The sequence below is a fragment of the Babylonia areolata genome, chromosome 12 (genome assembly GCF_041734735.1).
Source record: "Babylonia areolata isolate BAREFJ2019XMU chromosome 12, ASM4173473v1, whole genome shotgun sequence".
Classification (NCBI taxonomy): Eukaryota; Metazoa; Mollusca; class Gastropoda; order Neogastropoda; family Buccinidae; genus Babylonia; species Babylonia areolata.
In genome coordinates this window covers 25,113,045-25,138,963 of record NC_134887.1, presented here as the reverse complement: position 1 = coordinate 25,138,963, position 25,919 = coordinate 25,113,045, and the positions used below count along the sequence as shown (strand labels likewise).

Sequence of the window (25,919 nt, the reverse complement as noted above, 5' to 3'; positions counted from 1 at the left end):
ACATCCACTGATTTTCTCCTTAAAAAAAAAAAAAAATTTTTAAAGTGGGCTTTTCTGTGTATGAACGTTTTCACCCCACCATGTAGGCAGCCATACTCCATTTTCATGACGGTGCATGCTGGGTATGTTCTTCTTTCCATAACCCACCAAACGCTGACATAGATTACAGGATCTTTAACATGCTATTTGATCTTCTGCATGCGTATACACACGAAGGGGGTTCAGGCACAAGCAGGTCTGGACATATGTTGACCTGGGAGATCGGAAAAATCTCCACCCTTTACCAACCAAGCGCCGTTACCAAGATTCGAACCTGGGACCCTTAGATTGAAAGTCCAATGCTTTAACCATTCGGCTATTGTGCCCATCTGCCCTGACTTAAAAGGAGGCTGCATTAAGCCTGTGAGACCGGGCAAGGTGAACCTAGGTTCAAGGCTGAATGAAGTACTTGGCATTGCCCCTAACCTGAACCTGAACCTGAACCTGATATGATTCAAGTGACATATAAAATACCTTTTTCTTTTCTGTTACACAACTAACATCAGCCTGCTCATGTTTCTTGCCATGGTGGTGCATGCTGGGCATTTCTGCTTTCCATAATCCACCCAAATATGACACTGCCAACATTTATGTATACAATTTCATTTTATATATATATATATATATATACATATATATATATATACATATATATATATATATATATAATGAGGATTCAGGCTTCAAGTCTGCACATCTGTTAATCTTGGTAATCAAAAAAATTTCCACCCTTAACCTACCAGGGCCTGTCAAGTTCAAAAGTCGAACCCTATGGACCCACAATGATCAAATGCTCCAGAACCAGTCTGCTACTGTGCTAGTGCAACCTTCATGCTTCGTGCACTCTCACCCACACATACCAACATACAATATAATATTACATCTCACTACTAAGATTCAGTTATCATCGTTACATACTGCATGACAGAGCTCGAGGAAAGCAATTAAGCTTATCACACAATTGATACTATCAAGTATGTAGGGTAAATGTTCTCTTTACTTTGTCATGAGAAAATTTAATTTCTTACCTTTTCCTCTAGATATTATACCGATCAAAAAAAATACGCTGACTGGGGTTTAACAAAACATGCCTTTGCGTTCCGATTTTAAAGATGAGAATAAATCGCTGTCTCAGAGTCTGAAACTAAGAAGAAAACAGACGAACTTTCCTGCTTCAACTTGTCGCTTTCATCCGGCGGGCCCGGAAATGAAACTAACAAGGGAGATTATTTCCAAACACATGCTTGTTTTGGTTGGAACTTTGCACCGCAGGTAAGAAGAAACCTTGTCAAGAAAATGTCAGAATCTCCGTTAATTGTCAAGTTCAAGGGGGTGCAGTAATTCGATGACCTAGTTAACTGAGAAACAGTCTTTAAGCCTTCGTAAATGTTACTGGTAACTTACTGAACTGGACAAGAAGCTTCTTAACAGGTAGTAAAGATAGGAGAAGAAAAGTCAACTTGTGCAAACGTTATCAGTGGTACTGGTATTCCACAGGGCAGTATTCTTGGACCAGTACTTTTCACAATATATATAAACGATCTTCTTGATTGTATACAAAGTATGTGTAATTTTTTTGCAGATGACACAAAAATTCACGGTGATGCACACAACAATCTCACATTACAAACTTATTTACATTCAAGAATGGTCTGACAAATGGAACATTTATTTTGATGTTTCAAAGTGTAAAGTAATGCACATAGGGAAAAAAAATCCAAATAACAATTACCATATGAAAATAGAAAACACGACACAGAATATTGAGAAATGCCATAGTGAGAAAGACCTAGGAATAATGTTTGACAATAAACTATCCTTTGATACACATATTGATATTATAAATAAACTTTTTTATAAAGCCAATCAAATGATTGGTGTAATTAAGAGAACCTTCAATTACTTAGATAAAGATATATTTCTCAATCTATATAAAGCATTAGTTTGATCGCATGTAAAATATGGTAATATTGTGTGGCACCCATACCTTCAGAGGCAATCTGTAGCAATAGAAAGGGCCCAAAGAAGAGCAACGAAATTATTAAAAGAATGCAAGAATATGAGTTATCAACAAAGACTTACATACTTAAATCTACACTCACTAAAAGGTAGAAGAGTAAGAGGAGATTTTATTGAAACTTATAAGATATTAACATAAATGATGTAAATGCAAGACATATCTTTAGAATGTCGGACTATGATAGTACAAGGAACTCAGTAAAGAAAATTTGTTTAGTCCACTGCAACACTGACATTAGAAAATATTCAGTAAAGAAAATTTGTTTAGTACACTGCAACACCGACATTAGAAAATATTCATTGGCTAACCGAATTGTACAAACATGGAATGCACTACCAACCAAAGTTAAACTTGCACAAAATACGTTCAAAAATCTCCTTGACACCAACACCATCTTAAAAGAAAACTTTTTTGATTATGGTGAATAAAACAAAGTTTCTTACAGAAGTGTACTTGTGTACCCCGCCCAACAACAAGCAAAAGAAGAAAATAAATAAATAAAATAAAATGGAAGAAGTGAAGATGAAGATTCGCTGGGGACATAAAATGGCCGAGAGGTGTAGGCAGATGACTTGCCAGTCCCTATACTACTACTACTACTACTACTACTAAAAAGTCGGATAATGATCTTCCAACCAAACACCGCTCGTCCTTCTACTACAAACTTGATGGGGAAATCATCCAATGTGGATCAAAATCCCTACCTGGGAATACAGATTTCTGCAGACTTAAAATGGTCCACACATATCACAAAAATCTGCAAGAAGGCAAGCTTCCACACTCGGATTCCTCCAACGAAACTTGGGCAGCTGTCCTCAAGAGTGCTGCCGTACAGTCTACATTTCGCTCGTTCGATCTGTCCTAGACTACGGAGCCACTGTTTGGAACCCATACTTGACAAAAGATCAGAACAGACTTGAGCGAGTGCAGAGGCAGGCGGCACGCTTCATAAAAGAGGGATTATAAGTCACAAGACCTAGGATGTTTGTCATCCGGATGCTCCAGGAGCAAGGTTTGCCCACACTACAAGAGCGAAGGAAAAAACAAAGGCTTGTCACACTCTTTAAAGTGATAGAAGGCCAGGTTCCAGCTCTATCACCTCAGGAATTCCTGACCCTGAGATATGTCACGGTCAATCTTAGCAGAGAGGCCTGAGGGAATGATCCCTGTACATGACAATGCAAGGCTTTAGTTCTTATTTATGTGGTTTAAAAAAAACTGCAAGCAGGAAAAGAAAAAAGAAGGGGTGGTGCTCTCAGCGTAGCAACGCGCTCTCCCTGGAGAGAGCAGCCCAAAATTCACACAGAGAAACCTGTTGTGACAAAAAAGCGTAAAACTGTTATATGTCCACTCTTCAAGAAGCCATCTTTGGATCATAATTGTTTGAAAAATGATTGGCCTGTCTCAAATCTGTCATTTTTTATCAAAATTGATAGCAACGATTGTGTTGTCTCAGCTCTCAGCTCACCTGAAACAAAATCATTTACTTACTTCTCACCAGTCACCTTATAGACATGGTGATAGCTGCAAAACAGCTCTTCTTAGAATAGTCAGCGATTTGCTTTCTGGATTTGATGATGATAAAATATCTGTTCTTGCTCTTTTACTTGTCAGCAGCCTTTGACACTATTGACCACTCTATCCTCTTGAACAGACTTAAAATTTCCTTTGGTATTCATGACACTGCCATAGTATGGATCATGTTTTACCTGTCAGGTTATACACAGAAAGTGTGTGTAAATGGTAGACACTCCATTGTATCTGCCTTGAGATATGGTGTCCCACAGGGGTCCGTCCTAGGTCCCTTCTTTTTGTGTTGTTTGCAGCTCCTGTGTTGGATGTCATGTCATCATGCAGTGTTGCATGAAACTTTGAAACTTTCACTGATGAAACTCTACTTTATCAGTCAGCCTTCATAGCTGAAATTGATGCACTGGTGATTCAGAAACAGGAGTACATTGCAGACCTAAACAACTGGGTGACTCTCAATAAGCTGCAACTGAATGATAAGACTGAATGTATTACAGCCTGTCCATAAAAGTTTCATTCACATATTTCCTTTCCTGACACTGTTTTAATTATTAGTACACCAGTTTCACAATCTTTATCTGTCCACAGTCTTGGTGTAATCCTCATTCAGTCTCTTTTCATCCAACAGCACACTTCTAATATCTGTCAAGTTGCCTGTCTGAAACTATGTAGAATCAGATGCCACTACTTCTCTACTGATGCAACCAAAACACTTATATGCTCTTTTGTTCTCTCAAAATTGGGTTATTGCAATTCTCTTTTTTGGCTGGCCTCCCCAAATATGTATTAGACAGACTTCAACAAGTTCAGAATAGCAGAGCTTCTAAATCTGACCATTTTTCTCCTCTCCTTCAGTCTCTCCACTAGTTGCTTGCTTCTGATCAAATAGACCATAAGCTATCAACTTTTTCTGCAATAAGCAGATCTGGCCCAGGGTATCTTTCTGAGCTCTTCCATATTTACACTCTGTCTTACCAGCTCCATTCTTCCTCTGATACTCAACTTCTGAGGATATCTCACATCAGAAGTAAGACCTATGGACATTGATCATTTTCTTTTCAATCGCCAAAGATGTGGAACAGACTGCCTGCTGGCCTCCGACATTCTGACTCCCTCACCTCTTTCAGATATGGTCTCAAAACTCACCACTTCCCTCAGCAGTGGGTTTCGTTGTGGCAGGTCCACTCCTTTGCATGTGGTGTGCTTGACTATGTGTGTGTGTGTGCACACATACACATGCATTAAATGAATGTGTGTTTGTGTGTGTTTGTATGTTTGCTCACTGACACATGTGGTTGTGTGTGTATGCAGTGTGTGTATGTGTATGTAGGTTGCTTGTCACATTTTGGTGTGTATACATAACAACAATGTAATGTGTTATGCTTAAAACAAAGTGTTTTGTAAAGCACCTAGAGCAGATATCTGGACAGCGTGCCATATCATTAGTGTCCATTATTATTATTATTGTTTCTTCATGTATTTCTTAAGATACATAATCATGATAAAAATGAATTGTTCATGAAATTGTTGCTTTCTTATGAACTGATGTATTGAATTCTGTTTGTTTTTTGGTTTTTGGTTTTTCGGACCATGTATGAATTGGTTTCATTGTTGCAGGTTCAGAGAACAAGACAGACATCCTAATCTTATCCATAGAGCAGTTTATTTTATATCTGAATTTTGCTTGTTAAAATGAGAGATTAGTTTTTCTTTCAAAATGATAAAACAGGTTGCTGCTTTCCTTTGTAAACATTTATTGTACAGAACTGTCTCACCACAGCTTGCCTTGAAATTGCCAGACAACACATATTTTGTACCTTTGATAAACCAGAAATGCCTGATTTCATCAGCTCAAAGGAGGCAGTCTATGAGGCACAAAATTGTTGGTACAGATAGTGAGTTGAATACATGGACCCTCCTGTTGACTTTAAACAAAAAAGGCAGTGACAGTGTTGGAAAGAGAAGCTATGTGTCCAAGAAGGACTACCCATTCCATAAACTGAAGGAAGAGGAGCTGGAGGAGGACTTTGTGAGAGGCAGTGGTCCAGGGGGCCAGTCAGTCAACCAGACAGCCAACTGTGTGGTGCTCAAACATGTACCGACAGGCATTGTTGTCAAGGTTAGATTTTCAACTTCATTATTATGATTTTTTTCTATGTGCAATACACTTTGTTTGATGTTTACCTGTAAAATTCTTTGAATAATCCAGAAAACATTCCTTGTAGAAACGTATATCAACTTTAAAAAGCTACAACCAGATTACATAGCTACTAAAAAGATAACAAGATAGGCAAGGCCTTCAAGACTCACTTGTGATACACACTGTATCCAGTAAAGGAATCATGAGAAGAAGAAGATAGATTTTCTTTAAAAATCATTGAAATGGGTTCTGTATTAAATATTGGTAAGCTTTGAAAAAAAAGAAAGAAAAACAGGCATGCTAGCGGGATCGAACCAGGCATGTTCTGCTCAGAAGCAAATAGTCTTATCCACAACGCTTCAGTGTATCTTATGTCACTCTATTTAAAGCTATGGGAGCTTTTTATTTAGGAATGTATTGTATTCAAGGTAATAACACCATCTAAATCATGTTTTCTTAATATATCTTGATTTTCTAAGAAATTCTTTTCATTTAGTAATAAAGGAGATGTTGACATCGCCTCAGGCACACTGCAACATGTATCTGCACAAACCAGTTTTCAGTAAATAGGTTGACAGAAACTGAAAGAAATGATCAGTTCAATTTTTCTTGTATGTTCATTCCAGTTAAATCAGTATTGATATAATAACACCATTTACATCATGTTTTTATTTCATTTTTATATCTCGATTATTTAAGAAATTCTTTTAAATGGGTGGTAAAGGAGACATTGACATCACCTCAGGCACACCGCAACATGTTTGCTGTACAAACCACAGCAGGCTGACCGAAACTGAAAGAAGCCTTCGATTCAATTTTTCTTTTATGCTCACTCCAGTTAACTAATTCAGTATCCACTTTAGAATATTTATATGCAGCAAACAGGTCGATTGTGTAATTAGAGTCACTGTATGTGTTTTGTCCACGAATTGTATTTCTTTTAATTGCGAACAAGAAAAACAGTGTCATGCTATCTTCTTACCAACCATAGCCTACATTCTGGAAACTGGGAAGCGGTAGTATGGTGTTTTTGGATTCCGGATTGTGCCTCAATAAAATAGCCCGTTAATGATCCAGGAATATGGCTTAATCAATAATAAATCATAATAATAATAGATAGTACTTATGGCGCAAACTCCCTGTGTAATGGGCTCTAAGCACCGAACATGAAACAAAACATATACAATTGTGCATTATAACATACCTCAGCACATGAAAAAAACAACACACATATATATACATGTGTATCTTTACACTAAGACAATACTACAATTTGGTGTCATATGGCTAGCAGACAGCGGTCTAGTGGCAAGATGTTGTATCACTAAGTTGCCGCGAAAAAATTTGGCTGAGAAGAGCAAACAGATAGGCCTGGTTTGCATCAGTTTGACATGGTAAGTATATTTAACCAAACTGGGAGTATAATACGAACTCCTCATATTGCAGGTATGAAAACACACACACACACACACACACACACACACACGACAAAAATACCCTACACACATACACACATGCTTGCACACATGCACACACGCCCACACACACACACAAACATCCACCCACAGACACACACACACTATTATGATGACCTAAGTAGACGGCAAAGTGGGGTGGGTAGGAGGAGGAGGAATGCAGACAAACAGCTGTGCTTCTTGTTACGCAACGGCCTGTTTGAAATGATGGGTTTTCAAGTTTGTTTTGAAAGAGGACATCATTGATAAGTGACGGAGATCCAGAGGAAGAGAATTCCAGACAGAAGGTGTTTGATACAGAAAAAGACAATTTGGCCAAATGTCTATGAAGAGGTTTGGGGGACTCAAAGGAGCTTTTCAGCAGAAGACCTGAAAGAACAGGAAAGGGTGAATGTATAAAGGACAGCAGGTAAGCAAGAAGGGAGAGATCCTTCAAAATGGCAAAAAGCTAATATGGTAATTCTGTATTGAATCCTGTACTGGATCGGAAACCAATGAAGATGATGTATAAGTGGGGTAATATGATGTTACTTTAGCGTTCTGAAAATGATTCTTGCAGCATTGTTCAAAATCCTCTGAAGGCGTGACAAGAAATCAGAAGGCAGACCAGCAAGTAGTGAATTGCAGTAGCCAATGCCACTTAGGATCAAGGAACAAACAAGCTGCGCGGTTGCTTCAGTAGTTAGATATGGTTGAATGGTATGGATTTTTCTCAGTTGGAAGTTTGCAGTTTTACATAAATTACTAATATGATCGTGCGTGGACACAGCTGAATAAAAAAAAATGCACAATGTTTCTGACAGAATTTTGAAAGTTGATAGCAGCATTGCAGACAGTCATGGTATGGTTGGAAATGTAACTTTGTGCAGACTTAGAACCTGAGGTGGCGCTGCGCTCAGTGGCGACACGGTGTTTTTGCAGGCTCGTGCTTTTTAGTGTTTTGTGGAGTTTTACCTGTATTAGCCTTTTTATACTTGCAAGCAGATGCTCCAAATGTTTTACACATCTGTTGTCTGTAGTGTTTTAACATACGGAGCCGTGTGCTGGGGGGGAAACCTGACCAAACATGACAAAGACAGGTTGGAAAAAGTCATTAGGAAAGCGGGTGGGGTGGTGGGTATAAGACAAGACACCTTTAGCGACATGCACAATAGAAAACTGACTGACAGACTAATAACAATTTTGACCGACGTAAGACACCCACTACATGATGACATTAATAGCAGAAGGTCAGACATAAGTGGTAGGTTTAGAGCTCCACGCGCAAGAACATCTCGATACATTAATTCATTTATTCCTACAGCCATTCGCGCACACAATCAAAACATCCAATACACTAAGTGAACGCTCCCACCCCCCAAGCCCCCTCGCCACAGCAACACCTGAACTTCACCAGCAGACGAGTGTATGGGAGCAGACATTATGCGTGCATGTGGGACTGAGCGGGTGAGCACGGGCAAGCAAGCATTTGTGTGTGTGTGTGATCGGAAGTGATTTTTAAATATTTTCTTATTTTACTTGGATTTCATGTATCTTAATGTTAATGTTCTAATCTTATTGGCGTGACATATGTTATGTGCATGCATACGTTGTTTGTGTGTGTGTGAGTGTGTGTGTGTGTGTGTGTGTGCATTTTACTTATATATACGATTTATTCCCTTGATGTTTTTATTTATGTATTGTTGTACAATACCTTATGGTCTTAACGTGTGTGTGTGTGTGTGTGCATGTGTGTGTGTGTGGGTGTGTGTGCGTGCGTGCGCGCATGTCATTTTTAGTAATCTTATACCCTTTTTTTTTTTTTGTTGGATGTTTTCATTTGTTAATATTGTTGTGCAATACCCTATTGTCTTAACATGAGTATGTGTGTGTGTGTGTAGGGGGGGGGGGGAGGGGGGTGTAGTATATCGTCAGCTATTGGGAATTCTTATTTGACTAGTTTTAATCTCTTCTTATGTTGCGCATGATTTTATGCCAGTGTTTACAATGAGCCTGTGATTGCACAACTTAATTTCCATGTGGATTAATAAAGTGTTTTTGATTGATTGATTGATTGTAAGTATGGCTTTCGTCTTGACGTCATTAAGTTTAAGCTTGTTTGTCAGCATCCACTCCTTCGCAGGAACAGTGCACATCTCTGTGTTTTTGCGGAGGATGGCAAAAGAATTTGGGGAAGAAGCTTTAGTGAGTTGGATGTCATCTGCAAACTCGTGACAATCACATTGATGTTGTCTGATAATGCCAGACAGTGGTTGAGTATACAGACTAAATAATATCGGACCAAGAACTGAGCCTTGGGGAACACCATATCAAACAGGAAGAAGCCTGGATTCAAAATGAGAACTGGAAATGAAAACCATCTGAGTGCAATCGGAGAGGTAAGATTTAAACAAATAAAGAGCTGTGCTATATTCCAAAAATATGATTGAGACGGTTGAGAAGAATATCATGATATATTTACTATTGTGTCAAAGGCTGCAGACAGATAAGCAGACATAGAACTGAAACATCTCTGTTGTCTGCACAGGACAATAATGTGTTGGATATATATGTGTAAGAGGGCTGTCTCTGTACTGTGATTCTGTCTGTATGCAGATTGAAACACCTCAAGGAGGTCATTGGATGATAAATGACTGAGGAGTTAATGAACAACTCTTACAAGTTATTTTGACAGAAAGGGCAAATTTGAAACAGGTCTGTAGTTGTTGTTTTTTTTAAAGATTTTTGTGTCAAGACTCGGTTTCTTGAGTAGGGGCATGTTTAAAATCTTCAGGAAAAGAACCTGTACACACACAGATGTTTACAATCTGTGTGATAACTGGAAGAAGACCATTTGAACACAGTTTGAATAGATCGGCAAGCAAAGTATCCAGACTACAGCATCTAAGTGGGTACTGATCAAACAACTCACAGATTGTGTTCTCAGAGACTCATGTAAAAGCAGTGAAGGGGACACCATTGAAGGTACCCATGTGAACATCAGGATCTGGATCACTGGAGTCCAGTTCACTGTGAATATCTGAAATTCTGAAGACTTACAACCTATTTATTGGTATGACTGTGAAGATTTTTTTCCTACTACGTTTGATAATAAAAATAAAATTAAAAAGATATTGGCAGACAAAGTATTTTCAGAGAAAATGAATTTGTTAAAGTTTATCATGGACACACACACACACACACACATACACACACACATGGACAACCGAACACCAGGTTATAACATAGACACACTTTGTTTACACTGCAAAATGGATAATCTGGCAAAAAGACACCCCAATGTAACCTTGGCCTTTGACTTCACAATTTACAAAACATCGATGTTCTGGCCAAAGCAAATGACCATATGGTAGAGCATGTTGAATGAAAACTGAATAAAACCAAAATCTGTTATGCTTTTACATTTTCCCAGTAAGCCATTATGTTACCTTGACCTTTGACCTTGTTTCTTTTCATGGTTTTGTTTTCACCTTGACCAATCATTGTACCAAGTTTGCTGAAAATTATGTGGAAGACCTTTTTCTTGCACTCAAAAATATTCCCTATCATATACCATGTTGTGACCTTGACCTTTAATCTCTGATTCTGAATTTCATCTGTCACTTTCAGTAAGATATTGTCACCATAAAGATCATGTCAAAGAAGACTTGCGATTCAGCCAAATTAATATCCCGTAGAAGAAGCATCTCTGTCAAAATAATCTGAAGGTTTGGAAAAACTGAACAGTCTTGGTAAAAAAGATTAAATCAAATTTCAGAAATAAGATCATAGAATAAAATTGGGGACTGTGGAAAGTATTCTTTGGGAATGAAAAGTTTCAGGGAAAAAAAAAGTTGTTGATTTTTTTTTTTTTTTTTTTTTAAGTAAAAAACAGAAAGAAAAAATTATGGAAGGTATTTGTATGAATGAGTGAGCTATAATGGTCTGTGTATTCTAGTGAGTGCTTGTACACACACACACACACACACATATGTATATATCTCTCTCTTTTTTTTTCTTTTTAAATATACCACACCATGACAAATTGTGAATTGATAGTACCAGCTTTGATACTTTGCAGATATCTTTTCCCTCAATTTGTTGAGGATCTTCTGTTGAACAGTACCACTAAATGATTTACATGGAGCAGCAGATATGTTCAGTGGAAAAAAATAATAGTGTGAAATATAAGCAAAAAATATTCTTCAGCGGACTCAAACATAAATTTTCATTTACAAACCATCAGCATTTTTGTACATGTGAACGAAAGCAGTTATAAGTCAAATAGCCTTTTTAAATCAAGCTTTTTTATGAGGTTGATATGTAAATGTGTGTGTGCGTGCGCGTCAGGAAAGCTCTGTGCCTGTGGGTGGGAGCTGCAATATGTAGGATTGGGGTTGGGGGTGTGTGCATGTCTACTGTGGTTATTATGGGGGTTACACAGTTTATGAATATATGCATGTTTTGTATGTGTGTGAGGGGGATTATGAATGTGTGTGTGTATGTGCATGTGTGTGTATGTGTGTGTGCAGTAGAAGCTGCGATACATAGGAATGTGTGTGAATGTGTGTGGGCGAGGAGGTGTCAGGGGGTAACGTGAGAAATGGGGAATGTGTGTATGTGTGTGTGTTTTTATGTGTTGCGGCATGTGTGCTTTTATATGTAGTGGTGGGCCTGTGTACATTTATGCTTTCATATCTGTGAAACTGCATATTTGTTGCAAATTTGTTGCGCACATTTGTGTGTGTATGCATGTACATGTGCGTGCGTGCATGTGTTTATTTACCTTTATTTGTTTGTTTTTTTGTTTTGTTTTTTATTGTCTTCTCTTTTTTTCTATATTTCATTTCAGATCTCTATCTGTTTGATTACTTTTTTTTCATTTTATTTTTACATTTATTATTCATTCTAATTTATTTATTCATTAATTTGATGACTTATCCATTTATTTATGTACCCCCCCAACCCCCAACCCCTTTTTTTTTTTCTTTTTTTTTTTACCTCAAGGCCTCACCACGTTGGGTTATACTTCTGGTCAGGCATCTGCTTTGCAGATGTGGTGTAGCGTATATGGATTTGTTCGAATACTGTGATGCTTTCTAGTATAATTGTATGGGACTGAACCTTCAATGTCCTCATATGACACAGACTCATATACGTGGGATCCCTGCACGTTAATTTGTTTTTAAAATGTTTTACAGTGTCACGAAACAAGGTCTCTACAACAGAACCGCCGGAGAGCTCGAGAAAGACTCCAAGAGAGAATAGATCTTCACCTGAATGGTTCAAGCAGCTTTCTGGCTCTGTGTCAAGAGGAAGCTTCATTTCAACGGAAGGAAAAGAAGAAAAAGAACAAGATCAGGTTAGAATTGAAGAAGGCTTTCAAAGAGAGAGAAGGAATTGACTGACAGACATGATTGCATTTTGTAACTGATGCTGGGATTTGTATCTGAATATAGATGTCTTAAAAGGGAATGAGACCTGTGTGTGCATCTGTGTAGGTTTGTGTTAATACACTTCAACAGTAATGACACTAGTTGCAGGTCAAGAGACACATTCACAGTGCAGTCAAAAATACAAACAGTAAAATCCAGAGGTAAAATACCTCATAACACAAATTTCATTCCATTGTTCACTGAAATTTTAAAGAAAATTAAATTGTGATGCATTCAGGTGGAAGAGGAATCGGGTTGACTCTTACAAGTTTGTTCAAGTACCTGGACTTCACTGTTGATATCAGCCTTCTCTCCTATCATTAAGCAGACTCCCAGACAAAAGCAGAATACCTCACTTCTGCTGCTAGATGTCTTGAGCTCAAGATTAGTGCAAAGAAGACCAAACAGCTTAGAATAAAGCAAACGCCTGACAAGCTAGTCAAAATGTAGAGAACATAGAGGATGCACAAGAGTTCATTTACCTTCATGTCAGTCTGGAAGATCTAGAAGACCAGCACAAAAACCAATATCCAACTGTTCAGTTCACACTTGTATGGATCAGAAACCTGGAAAAGCACTGAGAGCATCTGCAATAAATTTGAAATGATCCAAAACTGCTGCCAAGCCCCTCAAACATTTAAATCCAGAAAAGACCCTCCATGCTGGACATCACCATCAGTCATGTAAAGAAAACTTTTCGGGCAGGACACACTCTTAGAACACCAACAGATGCCCTTCCAAAAGAAACCCTTCACAAAACAACAGACGGGAAAAGGGAGACATGGTGCAGAACAAAGAGGCCTTCATGATACACTTAAAAAAAAAAAAAATCCAAGCTTTTTATGTATTGAGTATAATTTCAAAATGTAATGTTCAAGATGAGAAAGTTCAGTTTAAAGCAAATTAAGTCCCCTAGCATTAATTACAGAGTAATTTCCCTTTTATACTATCTGCACCAAAATGTTTGCAAAATAAATAAAACTTCCATGCTTAGCAAAAGAAGTTCCTGTTTGAACAAAAAATGATAATAATGACTGCTCTTGTTGTTGGGTCAGAATATCAGATCAAAGTGCCAAGAGAATACAAAAAATATAAATATAACAGTAAATGCAGTTTTGCATGTAATTAGGCTTCTTTTTTTTTCTTTTTTTTTGGTGCCCATCCCAGAGGTGCAATATTGTTTTAAACAAGATGACTGGAAAGAACTGAATTTTTCCTATTTTTATGCCTAATTTGGTGTCAACTGACAAAGTATTTGCAGAGAAAATGTCAATGTTAAAGTTTACCACGGACACACAGACACACACACACACACAGACAACCAAACACCGGGTTAAAACATAGACTCACTTAGTTTACACAAGTGAGTCAAAAACAAATGAAGAGAAACAGCTTTATTTGGGGGGAGGCAGGTAAGAGAGAACAAGATAGGCAGATGTGGAAATCTCCAGTAATGGCTTTATGTGCCACATCACATAAAGATTTTCAGGTAAGTCATGAATGATTCAAATGTTTTTGAGCAACAACAAAATAGACGGTTTGTAGAAGTATGGCCACAGTTGGTACCAAGACATTAGGTGCCGCAATGAGGCATGGAGGGGACCATGTTCCTGTCAGTCTGTTGATAGATATTCTGCCACTCCTGTGGCAAGGAAAGGATGAGTTATAGCTCACATCAGTAGGTTTAGAGTTGTTGTCAGCAACACTTCACCCAATAGCATCTCAGATGTGCACAATAGGTTTGAAATCAGGAAAACAAGTGAGCCAGTTCATTCTTGGGATCCCCTGTTATTGAGGGAAGGCTGTGATACTAAAATGTGAGAAGTAACATTATCATCCAGCAAAGTGGTCCTTTGCCTCAGTGGTGGGCAGGTTGAAGGTATGCAAGATCTCAGTACTGTTCCTTTTGTGAATGAGATAGCCATGAATGGGAAGAGGAGCGTTCTGCTGTTCAGGTGGATGCTTCCCCATACTGTTACTGATCCATCTCCATTGCAGTCCACCTCTCAGACAACCTGGATTGAAACAATCTTTGGTCCTGTGATAAATGTATGTTTCATGAACATGGACGCAAATTGTCCAAGTACTTATGAACTAATTTCATATTTCAGGAAGACTTGGAAGACCAAGTCTGACCCCTTACCACTTGTCATTAAAAGACAAGCAAGTAGAGATATTAATGAATTAAAATTTCTCAGACTGGTCATTTCTAATGATTTGAAATGGGAGAAAAATACAGAAAAACAATTGTAAAGAATTGTAAAGAAAGCACAACAGTACCTGTACTTTCTTTGGCACCTCAAAGAGTTCAGAATTTAAGAAGAAACCATGGCTGATTTCTACAGAGCTGTCACTGAAAGTGTATTAACCTTTGCTATTACTGTTTGATACAGAATCTAAGGCAGGAATCACAGCTCTGAACAGAATTGTAAAAAACTGTGTTCATGTCCAAGGTGCAAAAAAAACAAAAACATAATAGTATTAATACATTGCAAAATTATAAAATTCTGAAAAAAGACCAGAAAAAATATTATAAGAAATGAAGAAACCAGAAAGAAAGTGACATAAAAGAGGAAATTTGAAGCATAGAATTTCCAGAAAATGGGGATACAATTTATAACTGACAGAACTCCTGTTCCCTCATAGGGAGGTTTTACAGGTGGCATTAATCAGCTGACAGCATGAAGGAGGTGTTGATGTGGAGGTGAAGAGAAAATGATAATTTTCTCTGCTGGTAAAGCATGGACATCCAGATGGGGAGCTTTCTGTCACTCAGCCAGTGCCATTGAACCACTCTAGCAGCTGTTGGAATTCAGAACAGCTCCCTTGCAGACAACTTTTCACTTCTGCAGGCATGGAACTCATGTCTTCCCTCTTATATATTATCACAAATATCTTACAATACAACCCAGAATTACCATGAAGGTTACAGTTGGGTAAATGAAAATCTGACATGTTCTTCAAAATTTTGGTTCAGATAACGAAAAGCATGTAAATATGTGTAATTTAGCATGGTTGCAACCTTTGCATCCAGAAAAGTAATAATCATCTTTTAATCAGCACAATGAACTTTGTCTTTGCTATCCCTCCTTGAACTGTTGAAAAAAGAATAACTATTACTTTTTGTCACAAAAGAATTCTCTGTGTGAAATTTGGGTAGCTTCCCCCTTATAGAGTGCGTCACTACTGTGCAGCACCACCCATGTTTGTTTTGTTTTCCAAACAAATTGGCAAATTGGAGTTTTCTGCAGAATTTTGCCAGGAACAACCCATTTGTGTGCCATGGTGTCACAACCCATAAGGGGTTGCCCGTGAACACCCCCCCCGCCCCCCCCCACCTTCCCAGACTAACACCTCAACAACACAAAACACAGACAGATAATTCAGCTCAATTCTTTACTGTTGTGCACTTTGAATACCCTGGTCCAGACACACAAATTTCAACACTTTGCTACAACAACACTCTCCTTTGGTTACACCATAGCAGCATGACCACGACACTATTCCCTTGTAAAGGCAGCACAGATCTACACGAAAAAATGTCAGTTCACTTGAACCTAACTCAAGCTCGTCCGTTGAAGGCCAGTGTCACTGAACTGGCTTTAGTCACATGACTGCAGAATCAGAGAGGGTGAATGGGATGAGGGACTGTGGGTGAGGACGTTGGAAATATGAGGTCGGGGAAAGGAGTGGAAGGGAATTTGGAATGGACAGGGCTGAAGGGGAATGATGACCACTGTAGAGGCGAATCCTGGAGTTCTGTCGGGGTGGCAGACCGGGGAAACCCACAGGAAAAATTCACAGGGAACAAATCTGTAACAAGACTCCCATGTCTCTGTAGACTATGCTCTAACACGTTATGAAAGAGTACCCCCCCCCCCCTTATCCTTAAGCAATACATATTACACTAAGTAGGTGAGTAAGTGGATATTGATGCTGTTGCTTCCACACAAAAAACTACCAATGCCAAATGTGCATGAACTGTTATGGTTTCTCCGATAAAGAGTTACGCCACACACAAACTGAAAGAGCCATTATAAGTAACCCTAAATGACAGTCAATATTTACCTTACTGGTTTCTCCAGAAACAAAACCCAAATAGGCAATATTAAATCTCTGTATCACGATACAAAAATGTTTTCGAAAATCTAGACAGTTTTCATTGTAAAGAAAATAAGTTTGAGACAATAACTCGAGCTGAATACATGTCAAAATAACACACACTTAACATAACTTTATTGATTCCCCACAAAATATCTAGACATAAAAGACTAATGGATTTAAAAGATTTTCGTTAAAACAATCCCAAAATGCAAACAAATGTCACAAGTTACAACACTAACACCACGAGGACAAACTAACTATACAACTCCCCCCTCACCTGTCACCAGGAATCAGGCACACCACTGGCCCAGGAGAAAACACAGAACACAGACCCACACAGAGGAAGAAGGGGGTCACACAGGAATCGAACCCCACGACTGTCCAAGAGGGCACCCAACAGCTCACTTGCTGGCATGGTGACCCTTCTCCTACCAGCGCTCAGCACCAAAGGCCAAGCAAAACCCTTCCTTCAAAACGACGTTAACCCCGAACTCATCTCAAGAGTTCGGGATGAGAAGGAATTTGGACATGTCAGACACACATCACAACAGATTCATGTGCATTAGTTCGGAACTGAACTGAGCACACAAGATAGTGCGAAAAGGGGGAGATAGAAGGAGGGAGAAAGGGAGAGGTGAAAGGGAGAGGAGGGGAAGGGAGACGAACACGCTCACAAATGAATGCCACAAGTCATAACACATGGGTTCTTTTATATGTGCTAAGTGCATACTGCACTCAGGACCTTGGTTTATCATCTCATCTGAATGGCTAGCGTCCAGACCACTACTTAAGGTCTAGTGCACCCTGATTCTCTGGCTTCCTAGGCAGACACATTACCACAAGGACACCATGCCACTTAATCAGTTAATATGAATTAATATTGCATCCAGTCTCTGAAAGGGGCTCAAAGCAATTCACATAGATACATAAAATTACACACACATGTACACCAAAATTGCTGCATGGTTTAAAGCTGGTGCAGAAGGTCACAACTCTTCATAAGGCAATCCCACACCTTCTCTCAACACACACACACACACAAAGCGTACATGCCAGAAAATACAAATGGACTGGGTGGTGTTCCACACTTTTGTAAAGAAATGAGGATGTACGCCCATGATTTGAGAGAAATCATGGGATTGCAAGAAATCATGGTCATTCCCCTTCCACATTTTCTCTCAATTGTGTGAGAAATAAGGGACGTCCCCTTTATTTTTATCAAAAATATTTCCTTTGTCATCGGAGTTGGAGTTGGTTTCTTGTCTTTTCCAAATTTATGAGAAAAATGAGAGAGAGAAAAAGAAACGAGAAATGGGGGAAACAACAACGATCATGATAATGTATTCATTCTTTCTTATAGAACTTTGTGTTTATAAACATTGTGATGGTTAGATGTATTTTATTGTTGTGTTTTCATTGTTGATATGGTTGTGTCCTTTGTGTTTTTCAATATCTTAACAAAATTTGCCACATAACACAGTTGAGAAAAATCTCTCTCTCTCTCTCTCTCTCTCTCTCTCTCTCTCTCTCTCTCTGTGCATCACAACCACCACTGGAAAACATTGCATTGAAATTTACACATGTACACACATAACTTTACAAAATGCAAGTAGGCCCAATGTTCAGTAAAGTATAAATAACACTCTATAGCCAGGATTTCATGAGAATGAGAAATGTTAAACACACACACACACACACACACACACTCCAAACACACACCACAGCAAGCATAGGAAACTATTTTCTATATCAAAATACACAGTATGCATATGCATACAGTGCCTATTGTCTGAGAACATTGGATATACCGGAATATTTCTGTAATATTTTGAGACACCGGATATAACGTCCACAAAGCCTAAAGTGGCTGCTATACTCCATGTGTCGGCTATAGTGGACATCAGATATACTGGCACCCCATGTCTATCTCCCCAGAGTGGCTGGTTTAGCCAGAGGTTGCATGTACAGAAAGGAGGAAACATCTGGCCACTGATGGCACCACACCACAATGATGGGCACTAGAGAGTGCTCGACACAATATCAAAACAAAACAAAACAAATCAAACATCAATAATGATAAAACAAAAGTAAAACACAGATGTTAAACTCTGAACACACAATTACCCACACATGATTTTCTATGTTTTCAGAATTTCTTAAGACCAATTTTCAAAAGAAATTTTTCCTCTTTCTGTACTGAACAACTATCTCTTGGACATCAGCCTCAATTAGGCTTAAAGGCCCAACAATAATGAAAAATAAACTACAATTGAACCATATCAAATTCTATACATAAATTGACATTTGCACACACAATAAATTGTCTCCATATTTACAATATCACAGTGTTGATAGAGAAGCTACATTATTTATAACATTGAACATGTAGCACAAATGACCGAATACAATAATTACACAATTTGGTAAGATTTTTAGACCATTAGTCTTCAAGCCATCTCAGTTTTTTTTTCTCCTATTTTTAAACAAAATAAATAATCCTAACTCCATGCACATCACTTTCCTCCCCCCCCCCCCTCCCTTCCCTTTCCTCATAGTGTTCCTCAGGAAACAGTATGGGGAAATTGAAATTTGAAATTCAAAGTTTGACCCTAAAATTTAGTTCACCACCGAATGAACCTCAGAACACCTTGGGGTCAAAATGATCCTCACTTTTAAAAGTTACTATGAATACTTAGTCTCTTGCATGTCACCCTTCCTTTCCTGCTGCAGAGTTACTTTATCACAATTGCAAAACATTACTGTCATTGGCCCCTCCCCTTCCCAACCGCCCAATCCCTCTCCACCCCCCTCCTCCCAGCCCCTCTCCCTCCCCGAAAAAAAGGTGTACAATGACGTGTCTTTGGCACTGGGATGTCAAATAAAATGACTGATAACATCTGTCACCTAAATACATCATCCACTTGAATGACTGATATTATCTGTCACCTAACTACATCATCCCCTTAACCTTCGCCGGACGGTGCTATTGACTATACACGGAAAATGGTGAGGGTCCGTGTGGACCCATGTCCCTCAAAGAGGGAAAATCATGTCCACCCTTCCACAGATGGTGTGGGTCCATGTGGACCCATGGCCGTCATAGAAGGAAATTTTGTGTTCATCCCTCCGAAGACGGTGTGGGTCCAGGTGGACCCATGTCTATAAAGAGGGTTATTTTAATCCGATTTTGGCGAAGTTCTCAAAATACTGCTCCATCCTGCAACAATGGCGGACAGTGGCGCTTATGCTTCCATCACAGCAGAATTTGTGTGTTAGTATGTGTGTGTGTGTGGGTAAACTGTATGTGTATATGTTGCATGTATTTGTATTTGTATTTGTATTTCTTTTTATCACAACAGATTTCTCTGTGTGAAATTCGGGCTGCTCTCCCCACGGAGAGCGCGTCGCTATGCTACAGCGCCACCCATTTTTTTGGTATTTTTCCTGCGTGCAGTTTTATTGGTTTTTCCTATCGCAGTGGATTTTTCTACAGAATTTTGCCAGGAACAACCCTTTTGTTGCCGTGGGTTCTTTTACGTGCGCTAAGTGCATGCTGCACACGGGACCTCGGTTTATCGTCTCATCCGAATGACTAGCGTCCAGACCACCACTCAAGGTCTAGTGGAGGGGGAGAAAATATCGGCGGCTGAGCCGTGATTCGAACCAGCGCGCTCAGATTCTCTCGCTTCCTAGGCGGACGCGTTACCTCTAGGCCATCACTCCCCATAAAATGTTGAGAACATCACCAACTCGGAACACAAGTGATCATTCCAAGATTGCTGGCCTTCTTCAGAGGTACACTGCTGTCTCCTTTAAAGACAGCCAGGTCTCCATCAATGTTACCCACAACCAGCTCATTTCCCCCATCATTGTCCACGTCTCCCAAGTCCAATGTCTGTGTCATTACATTCCCATGGAACTGCAGCTCAATGCTGTCCACAAACGAAACATTTCTCCACATCATCCTTGCAGATCAATGGTTGATGATCAAGTTTCCGAGATATGTGTTTACACCAGACAGAAGATGGTCGTGCAAGCTCTGTTGACAAGGGAGGCCATACTGTCTGTATGTGTGACGCTAAGGAATGTTACCTGAAATGCAGACTATATTTCTAAGGCAATTAGGCTTCAAGCAGCAAGAAAAAAAGAAACATAAAAATACAAGCAAGATCAAAACATCAAGAACACCAAGCAGTTGTAAGAAACACACACACACAAAAAGATCTCAACAAGCAAGAATCATGTTAGGTCATGACATTGTGTAAGAGCCAAATACCATATCTTTACTGCATTTGGTATAGCTGAAGAACATGTATACATTTTAGAATTCTCATGATCTGACAAGTTCAGCGTTTTTACTTTGAGCACGCACAGGAAGGGCAAAGAATTTGCATGTGGTCAGGACAAACATACTGACTGCATTTCTGGCACCTCTGTCTCACTTTTCGATCAGTCTTCCATGAGCAGAAAAAGCAGCATGCTTTCTTGCGCTGTGTGGGGGCAGCTTCACTTGATGTTCCAGGATCAGAACTGGCTTGCCTCTTGTGCAATGTGCTGGCAGCTTCACGTGATCTTACTGTCTCAGACTTGTCTTGCCTGACCGTTTTTGCTCTTGGCATTTTGTGCCCTTCTGACTCAAGCTCAATCCTCTTGATTGAACGTTTTATCAGATCAAGAGTGCCCCGGTGCATGTTTGTGTGCATGAGACGGCGCTTCATGTGTGGCAACATCAGGCTTTTACTGATGCATTGGATGAATGCACTCTGTGCATCTTTCTTTGCAAGAGAATCATCTTCAAATTTGATTGACCAGACACAGCGTGCAGCCACTGTAGTAAGATCAATGATGTTGGCAAACATGACAAATGGCCAGCGTTTGGAAATTCTTTTTGAGGTATAAGCATGGGCAAGCTTATCTAGAGAGTCTACGGCCCCCTTTGTCTGATTGTAAAAAAGAAAAATCTCAGGCTTCTGCTTGGGGGCCCCTGGCTTCTCCATCCCTTCGTCATGCATTGAGCTGTGGAGAACGGTGTTCTTCCTTCTCTTCCCCTGGTAATTAACAAGGGTGACAGTCTTATTGTAAGCAAACTCGCTGCCGTGAAGTGGGAGGTTTCTGTTGCTTTTGAAAGGGTAGGGTAGAAACCTTTTGTTGGATCTGACTGTCCCTACAACTGTCAGGCCATTGTTTTGACAGCCCTCGGCCAAAGCCAAATCTGTGAAATAATTATCACAGGAAAATTTCTTCCACTCTTGAAGAATGGAGTTGCCAGCTGAAGGGCAATGTTCCTTCCAAGATTCACCTGTCTGTCCTAGCCGAGGGGCCGGCCAAGGTATGGAATTCCCAAGAGAGGGAAATTATTGGCTGAGTCAGCAACCCAAAACACCTTTATGCCATAGTGATCGGGCTTGCTGGGTAGGTACTGGATGAAATTGCACCTGCCTCTAAAACTTAAAAAGGCACAAGCTGCTCATCCACAGTTAGAAGGGGCCCAGCAATGTGATAGGTACTAAGGTTTTTGTTGAATTCGTCCCAAACGTCTCTGACAGGGGCAAATGAATCTTTTGCTCTTCTGTTTGATCTTGTGGATTTGTCATCAAATCTCAGACAACACATGAGGATTTTGAATCTGTCCCTACTCATGGCTGCTCTTACAAGACTGACCCCATATTCCTGATCCCAAATTTCGCTGGTGGAAAGCATGTTCTGCTTTTTGACCCCCCAAAAAAGCAACACGCCAATCAAGGCCTCAATCTCAACATCGTCACAATCTTGCCATTTTTCCTGGTACTGATTTTGTCCATACAAATTTGTGAAACGGACAGTGTCTTTAATGATTTTGTCTGAAATAAACAGTTTGTATGTATCATACGGGTCATGCACATTTTGGGTTCCAGGGACCTGACTAGGGGGACACTTGAAAATGTTCTTAGACGGTGTCTTTCTTTTTCCGGTCACTGGAACTTTGCTCCATCTTGTTCCGTCCTTTGCTGTATATGTGTTGGAATCTGGTGGCACTTCTTGCTCCTCACCTGACTGAGAAAATACTTCTTCTTCATCTTTTTCAAAAATCTGGTTCATCATCACTAGGGGACTCTGCATCAGGCTCAGGTGGAAGAAATTCTTCGTCACTAGTCATCGCCACTTTCATGTTCGTGGTCCTGGGAACTGGCAATCCGTGTTCTTTGCTCATCTGTAGTAACCAAAAAAAGAAGAGATAGGTACAATATAGTCAGATATGATTCCATAAATTTGCAGTTATGTTTTACACACACACACACACACACACACACACACACACACACCCTGTCATCAAAAAAACCCGGGCAACATTGTAAGCATTCGCAACTAAAAATGACAAGCAACAAAAATGCAGACACATGTAAGCACTTGTAAACAATTAACCCATAAACACTAGAGCACCAAAACAGAGAGAGAGAAAGACCCCCCCCCCCCCCCCACCCCTTGTCTCCCCAGACACATACTTAGACTACAGGCAAACATACACACATACAACAATTGAAAGTGAAAGTAGGCATTCATACCAAAATCTTCTGTGGATAGGAAGCAAAACAGTGGGTTTCATTGGTTTTTATAAAGCACATACGTTAATCCCCCTATCCACTCCTCTATCGGCACCTGTGAACGCATGAACTACTGTGTGAGTACACCTCTGTGATTGTATTCTTCAAGCCTTTTTACGTTATTGATTAGTTTTGGCTAGCTTTGAGATGCAACTTGAACTGAGACAGAGACAGATACAAACCATAGATACAAGCTATTTCTGCACTCACCAAACCCCCGACCCATCAACCTTATTTCCCCTAATAAATAGTCAAGTGGTTTAAATTCTAACTCAAAATGTTGATATACTCACCAAAATTACGGTCTTCCTCTGCGTCAGCGCAGGTGACAAGGGCTTCAAAAATGTTGGGTCTGTCCATGACGGTATCAGAGTGACTGTCCAGCCTCCATGAGAGATACTCGTAGCAAGCAGAGAAAGTGGGAAAAACCTGCCGCTTCATCAGAACTTGTTACTTTCAGAAGTGCCAGTATCGGTTTCAGTTTCTCTCTCCAGCATGCAAAGAGGGGTCCTACAGACCTCCCCATTGTCGCCCTCTGTAGCCAAGGGTTACAGTTTTCCTTCTTTGCGAGACATGGGTCCACACGGACCCACACCGTTTGCGGAAGGGTAAACACAGTTTTCTTTCTTTGCGAGCCATGGGTCCACACGGACCCACACCGTTTGCGGAAGGGAAAACACAGTTTTCCTTCTTTGCGAGCCATGGGTCCACACGGACCCACGTCGTCTGCGGAGGGGTAAACACAGTTTTCCCTCTTTGCGAGCCATGGGTGCACACGGACCCACACCGTCATCAGTGACTAGTTAAAATGTCACCTTTAATTACTTTTTGAAATTTTGACCCGTATTTTCGAAATTTTAGGACAAGGAGGGGATTTGTGTGTTTGGAGCATATCTAAAATTTCATTGAAAAACATCTATAAATATATGAGATATCGGCATTTAAAGACCGTTCTGGGTCCACATGGACCCACACCGTCCGGCGAAGGTTAAATGACTGATAATATCTGTCACCTAACTACATCATCCCCTTAAATGACTGATACTATCTGTCACCTAACTACATCATCCCTTCAAATAACTGGTAATATCTGTCACCTAACTACATCATCCCCTTAAATGACTGATAATATCTGTCACCTAACTACATCATCCCCTTAAATGACTGATAATATCTGTCACCTAACTACATCATCCCTTCAAATGACTGGTAATATCTGTCACCTAACTACATCAACCCTTCAAATGACTGATAATATCTGTCACCTAACTACATCATCCCCTTAAATGACTGATAATATCTGTCACCTAACTACATCATCCCTTCAAATGACTGGTAATATCTGTCACCTAACTACATCAACCCTTCAAATGACTGATAATATCTGTCACCTAACTACATCAACCCTTCAAATGACTGATAATATCTGTCACCTAACTACATCATCCCTTCAAATGACTGGTAATATCTGTCACCTAACTACATCATCCCATTAAATGACTGATAATATCTGTCACCTAACTACATCATCCCTTCAAATGACTGGTAATATCTGTCACCTGACTACATCATCCCATTAAATGACTGATACTATCTGTCACCTAACTACATCATCCCTTCAAATGACTGGTAATATCTGTCACCTAACTACATCATCCCCTTAAACGACTGGTAATATCTGTCACCTAACTACATCATCCCCTTAAATGACTGGTAATATCTGTCACCTAACTATATCATCCCATTAAATGACTGATACTATCTGTCACCTAACTACATCATCCCCTTAAATGACTGATAATATCTGTCACCTAACTACATCATCCCTTCAAATGACTGGTAATATCTGTCACCTAACTACATCATCCCATTAAATGACTGATACTATCTGTCACCTAACTACATCATCCCCTTAAATGACTGATAATATCTGTCACCTAACTACATGATCCCCTTAAACGACTGATAATATCTGTCACCTAACTACATTATCCCCTTAAATGACTGATAATATCTGTCACCTAACTACATCATCCCCTTAAATGACTGATAATATCTGTCACCTAACTACATCATCCCCTTAAATGACTGATAATATCTGTCACCTAACTACATCATCCCTTCAAATGACTGATAATATCTGTCACCTAACTACATCATCCCATTAAATGACTGATACTATCTGTCACCTAACTACATCATCCCTTCAAATCACTGGTAATATCTGTCACCTAACTACATCATCCCTTCAAATGACTGGTAATATCTGTCACCTAACTACATCATCCCCTTCTGGTATGTGGGTGCTATTCGTTTTATTACTCCATTCTCATCTTTCTCTTCCAGTCCACTCATGATCACTACAATTTTCCGTTCACTTCTTATCTGATCAATGATCTGCTTAGCTTCCTCTGATGTTCTGAGTCCATAAACATCCAGCTTCCTTAAGGCTGGAGCTTCACTCAGCAGGTGAATGATGCCAGCCTCAGTGATGCCCTTGTTGAGACTGAAACCAACGGTGGTAAGGCATGGCAGGTTGGTCACCAGACACTTGATGCACTTGTCTGTCAGATGATGGCAGCCTGTCAGGTTCAGGAATTCCAGATCCACCAATTT

The 25,919-nt window shown here is 39.7% G+C and overlaps 3 protein-coding genes across 6 annotated transcripts in view; 1 reads left to right on the top strand and 2 right to left on the bottom strand.

Annotated features, from left to right (window-relative positions):
• Positions 1-1,231, bottom strand: part of LOC143288470 (uncharacterized) — an 83,098-nt gene extending 81,867 nt beyond the window's left edge. For both annotated transcript variants that reach the window (XM_076596993.1, XM_076596994.1), the window contains exon 1: positions 1,068-1,231. The gene's annotated coding sequence lies outside the window, so the exon portion shown is untranslated. The remainder of the gene's footprint in view (positions 1-1,067) is intronic.
• Positions 1,232-1,264: 33 nt separating this feature from the next.
• LOC143288469 (uncharacterized) lies at positions 1,265-23,024 on the top strand. The gene is made up of 4 exons (XM_076596992.1): positions 1,265-1,311; positions 5,207-5,708; positions 12,385-12,545; positions 17,010-23,024. Exons 2-4 carry the CDS (start codon positions 5,307-5,309, stop codon positions 17,140-17,142), a joined length of 696 nt encoding a protein of 231 aa, XP_076453107.1. The 5' UTR covers positions 1,265-1,311; positions 5,207-5,306; the 3' UTR covers positions 17,143-23,024.
• Positions 16,001-25,919, bottom strand: part of LOC143288468 (uncharacterized) — a 35,962-nt gene continuing 26,043 nt past the window's right edge. For 2 of the 3 annotated variants that reach the window (XM_076596991.1, XM_076596990.1), the window contains one exon: positions 16,001-25,919. In XM_076596991.1, the coding sequence (XP_076453106.1) occupies positions 25,581-25,919 (339 nt within the window). In that variant the 3' untranslated portion in view covers positions 16,001-25,580. The other variant, XR_013056110.1, reaches the window with a different exon arrangement.

Excerpts from the sequence above, each read along its gene's own strand:
- LOC143288469 (XM_076596992.1), top strand. The coding sequence starts at position 5,307 with ATGATAAAACAGGTTGCTGCTTTCCTTTGTAAACATTTATTGTACAGA. Across the intron at positions 5,709-12,384 it reads CGACAGGCATTGTTGTCAAG|TGTCACGAAACAAGGTCTCT; the intron begins GTTAGATTTTCA and ends AATGTTTTACAG. Across the intron at positions 12,546-17,009 it reads AAGAAAAAGAACAAGATCAG|GAATCAGGCACACCACTGGC; the intron begins GTTAGAATTGAA and ends ACCTGTCACCAG.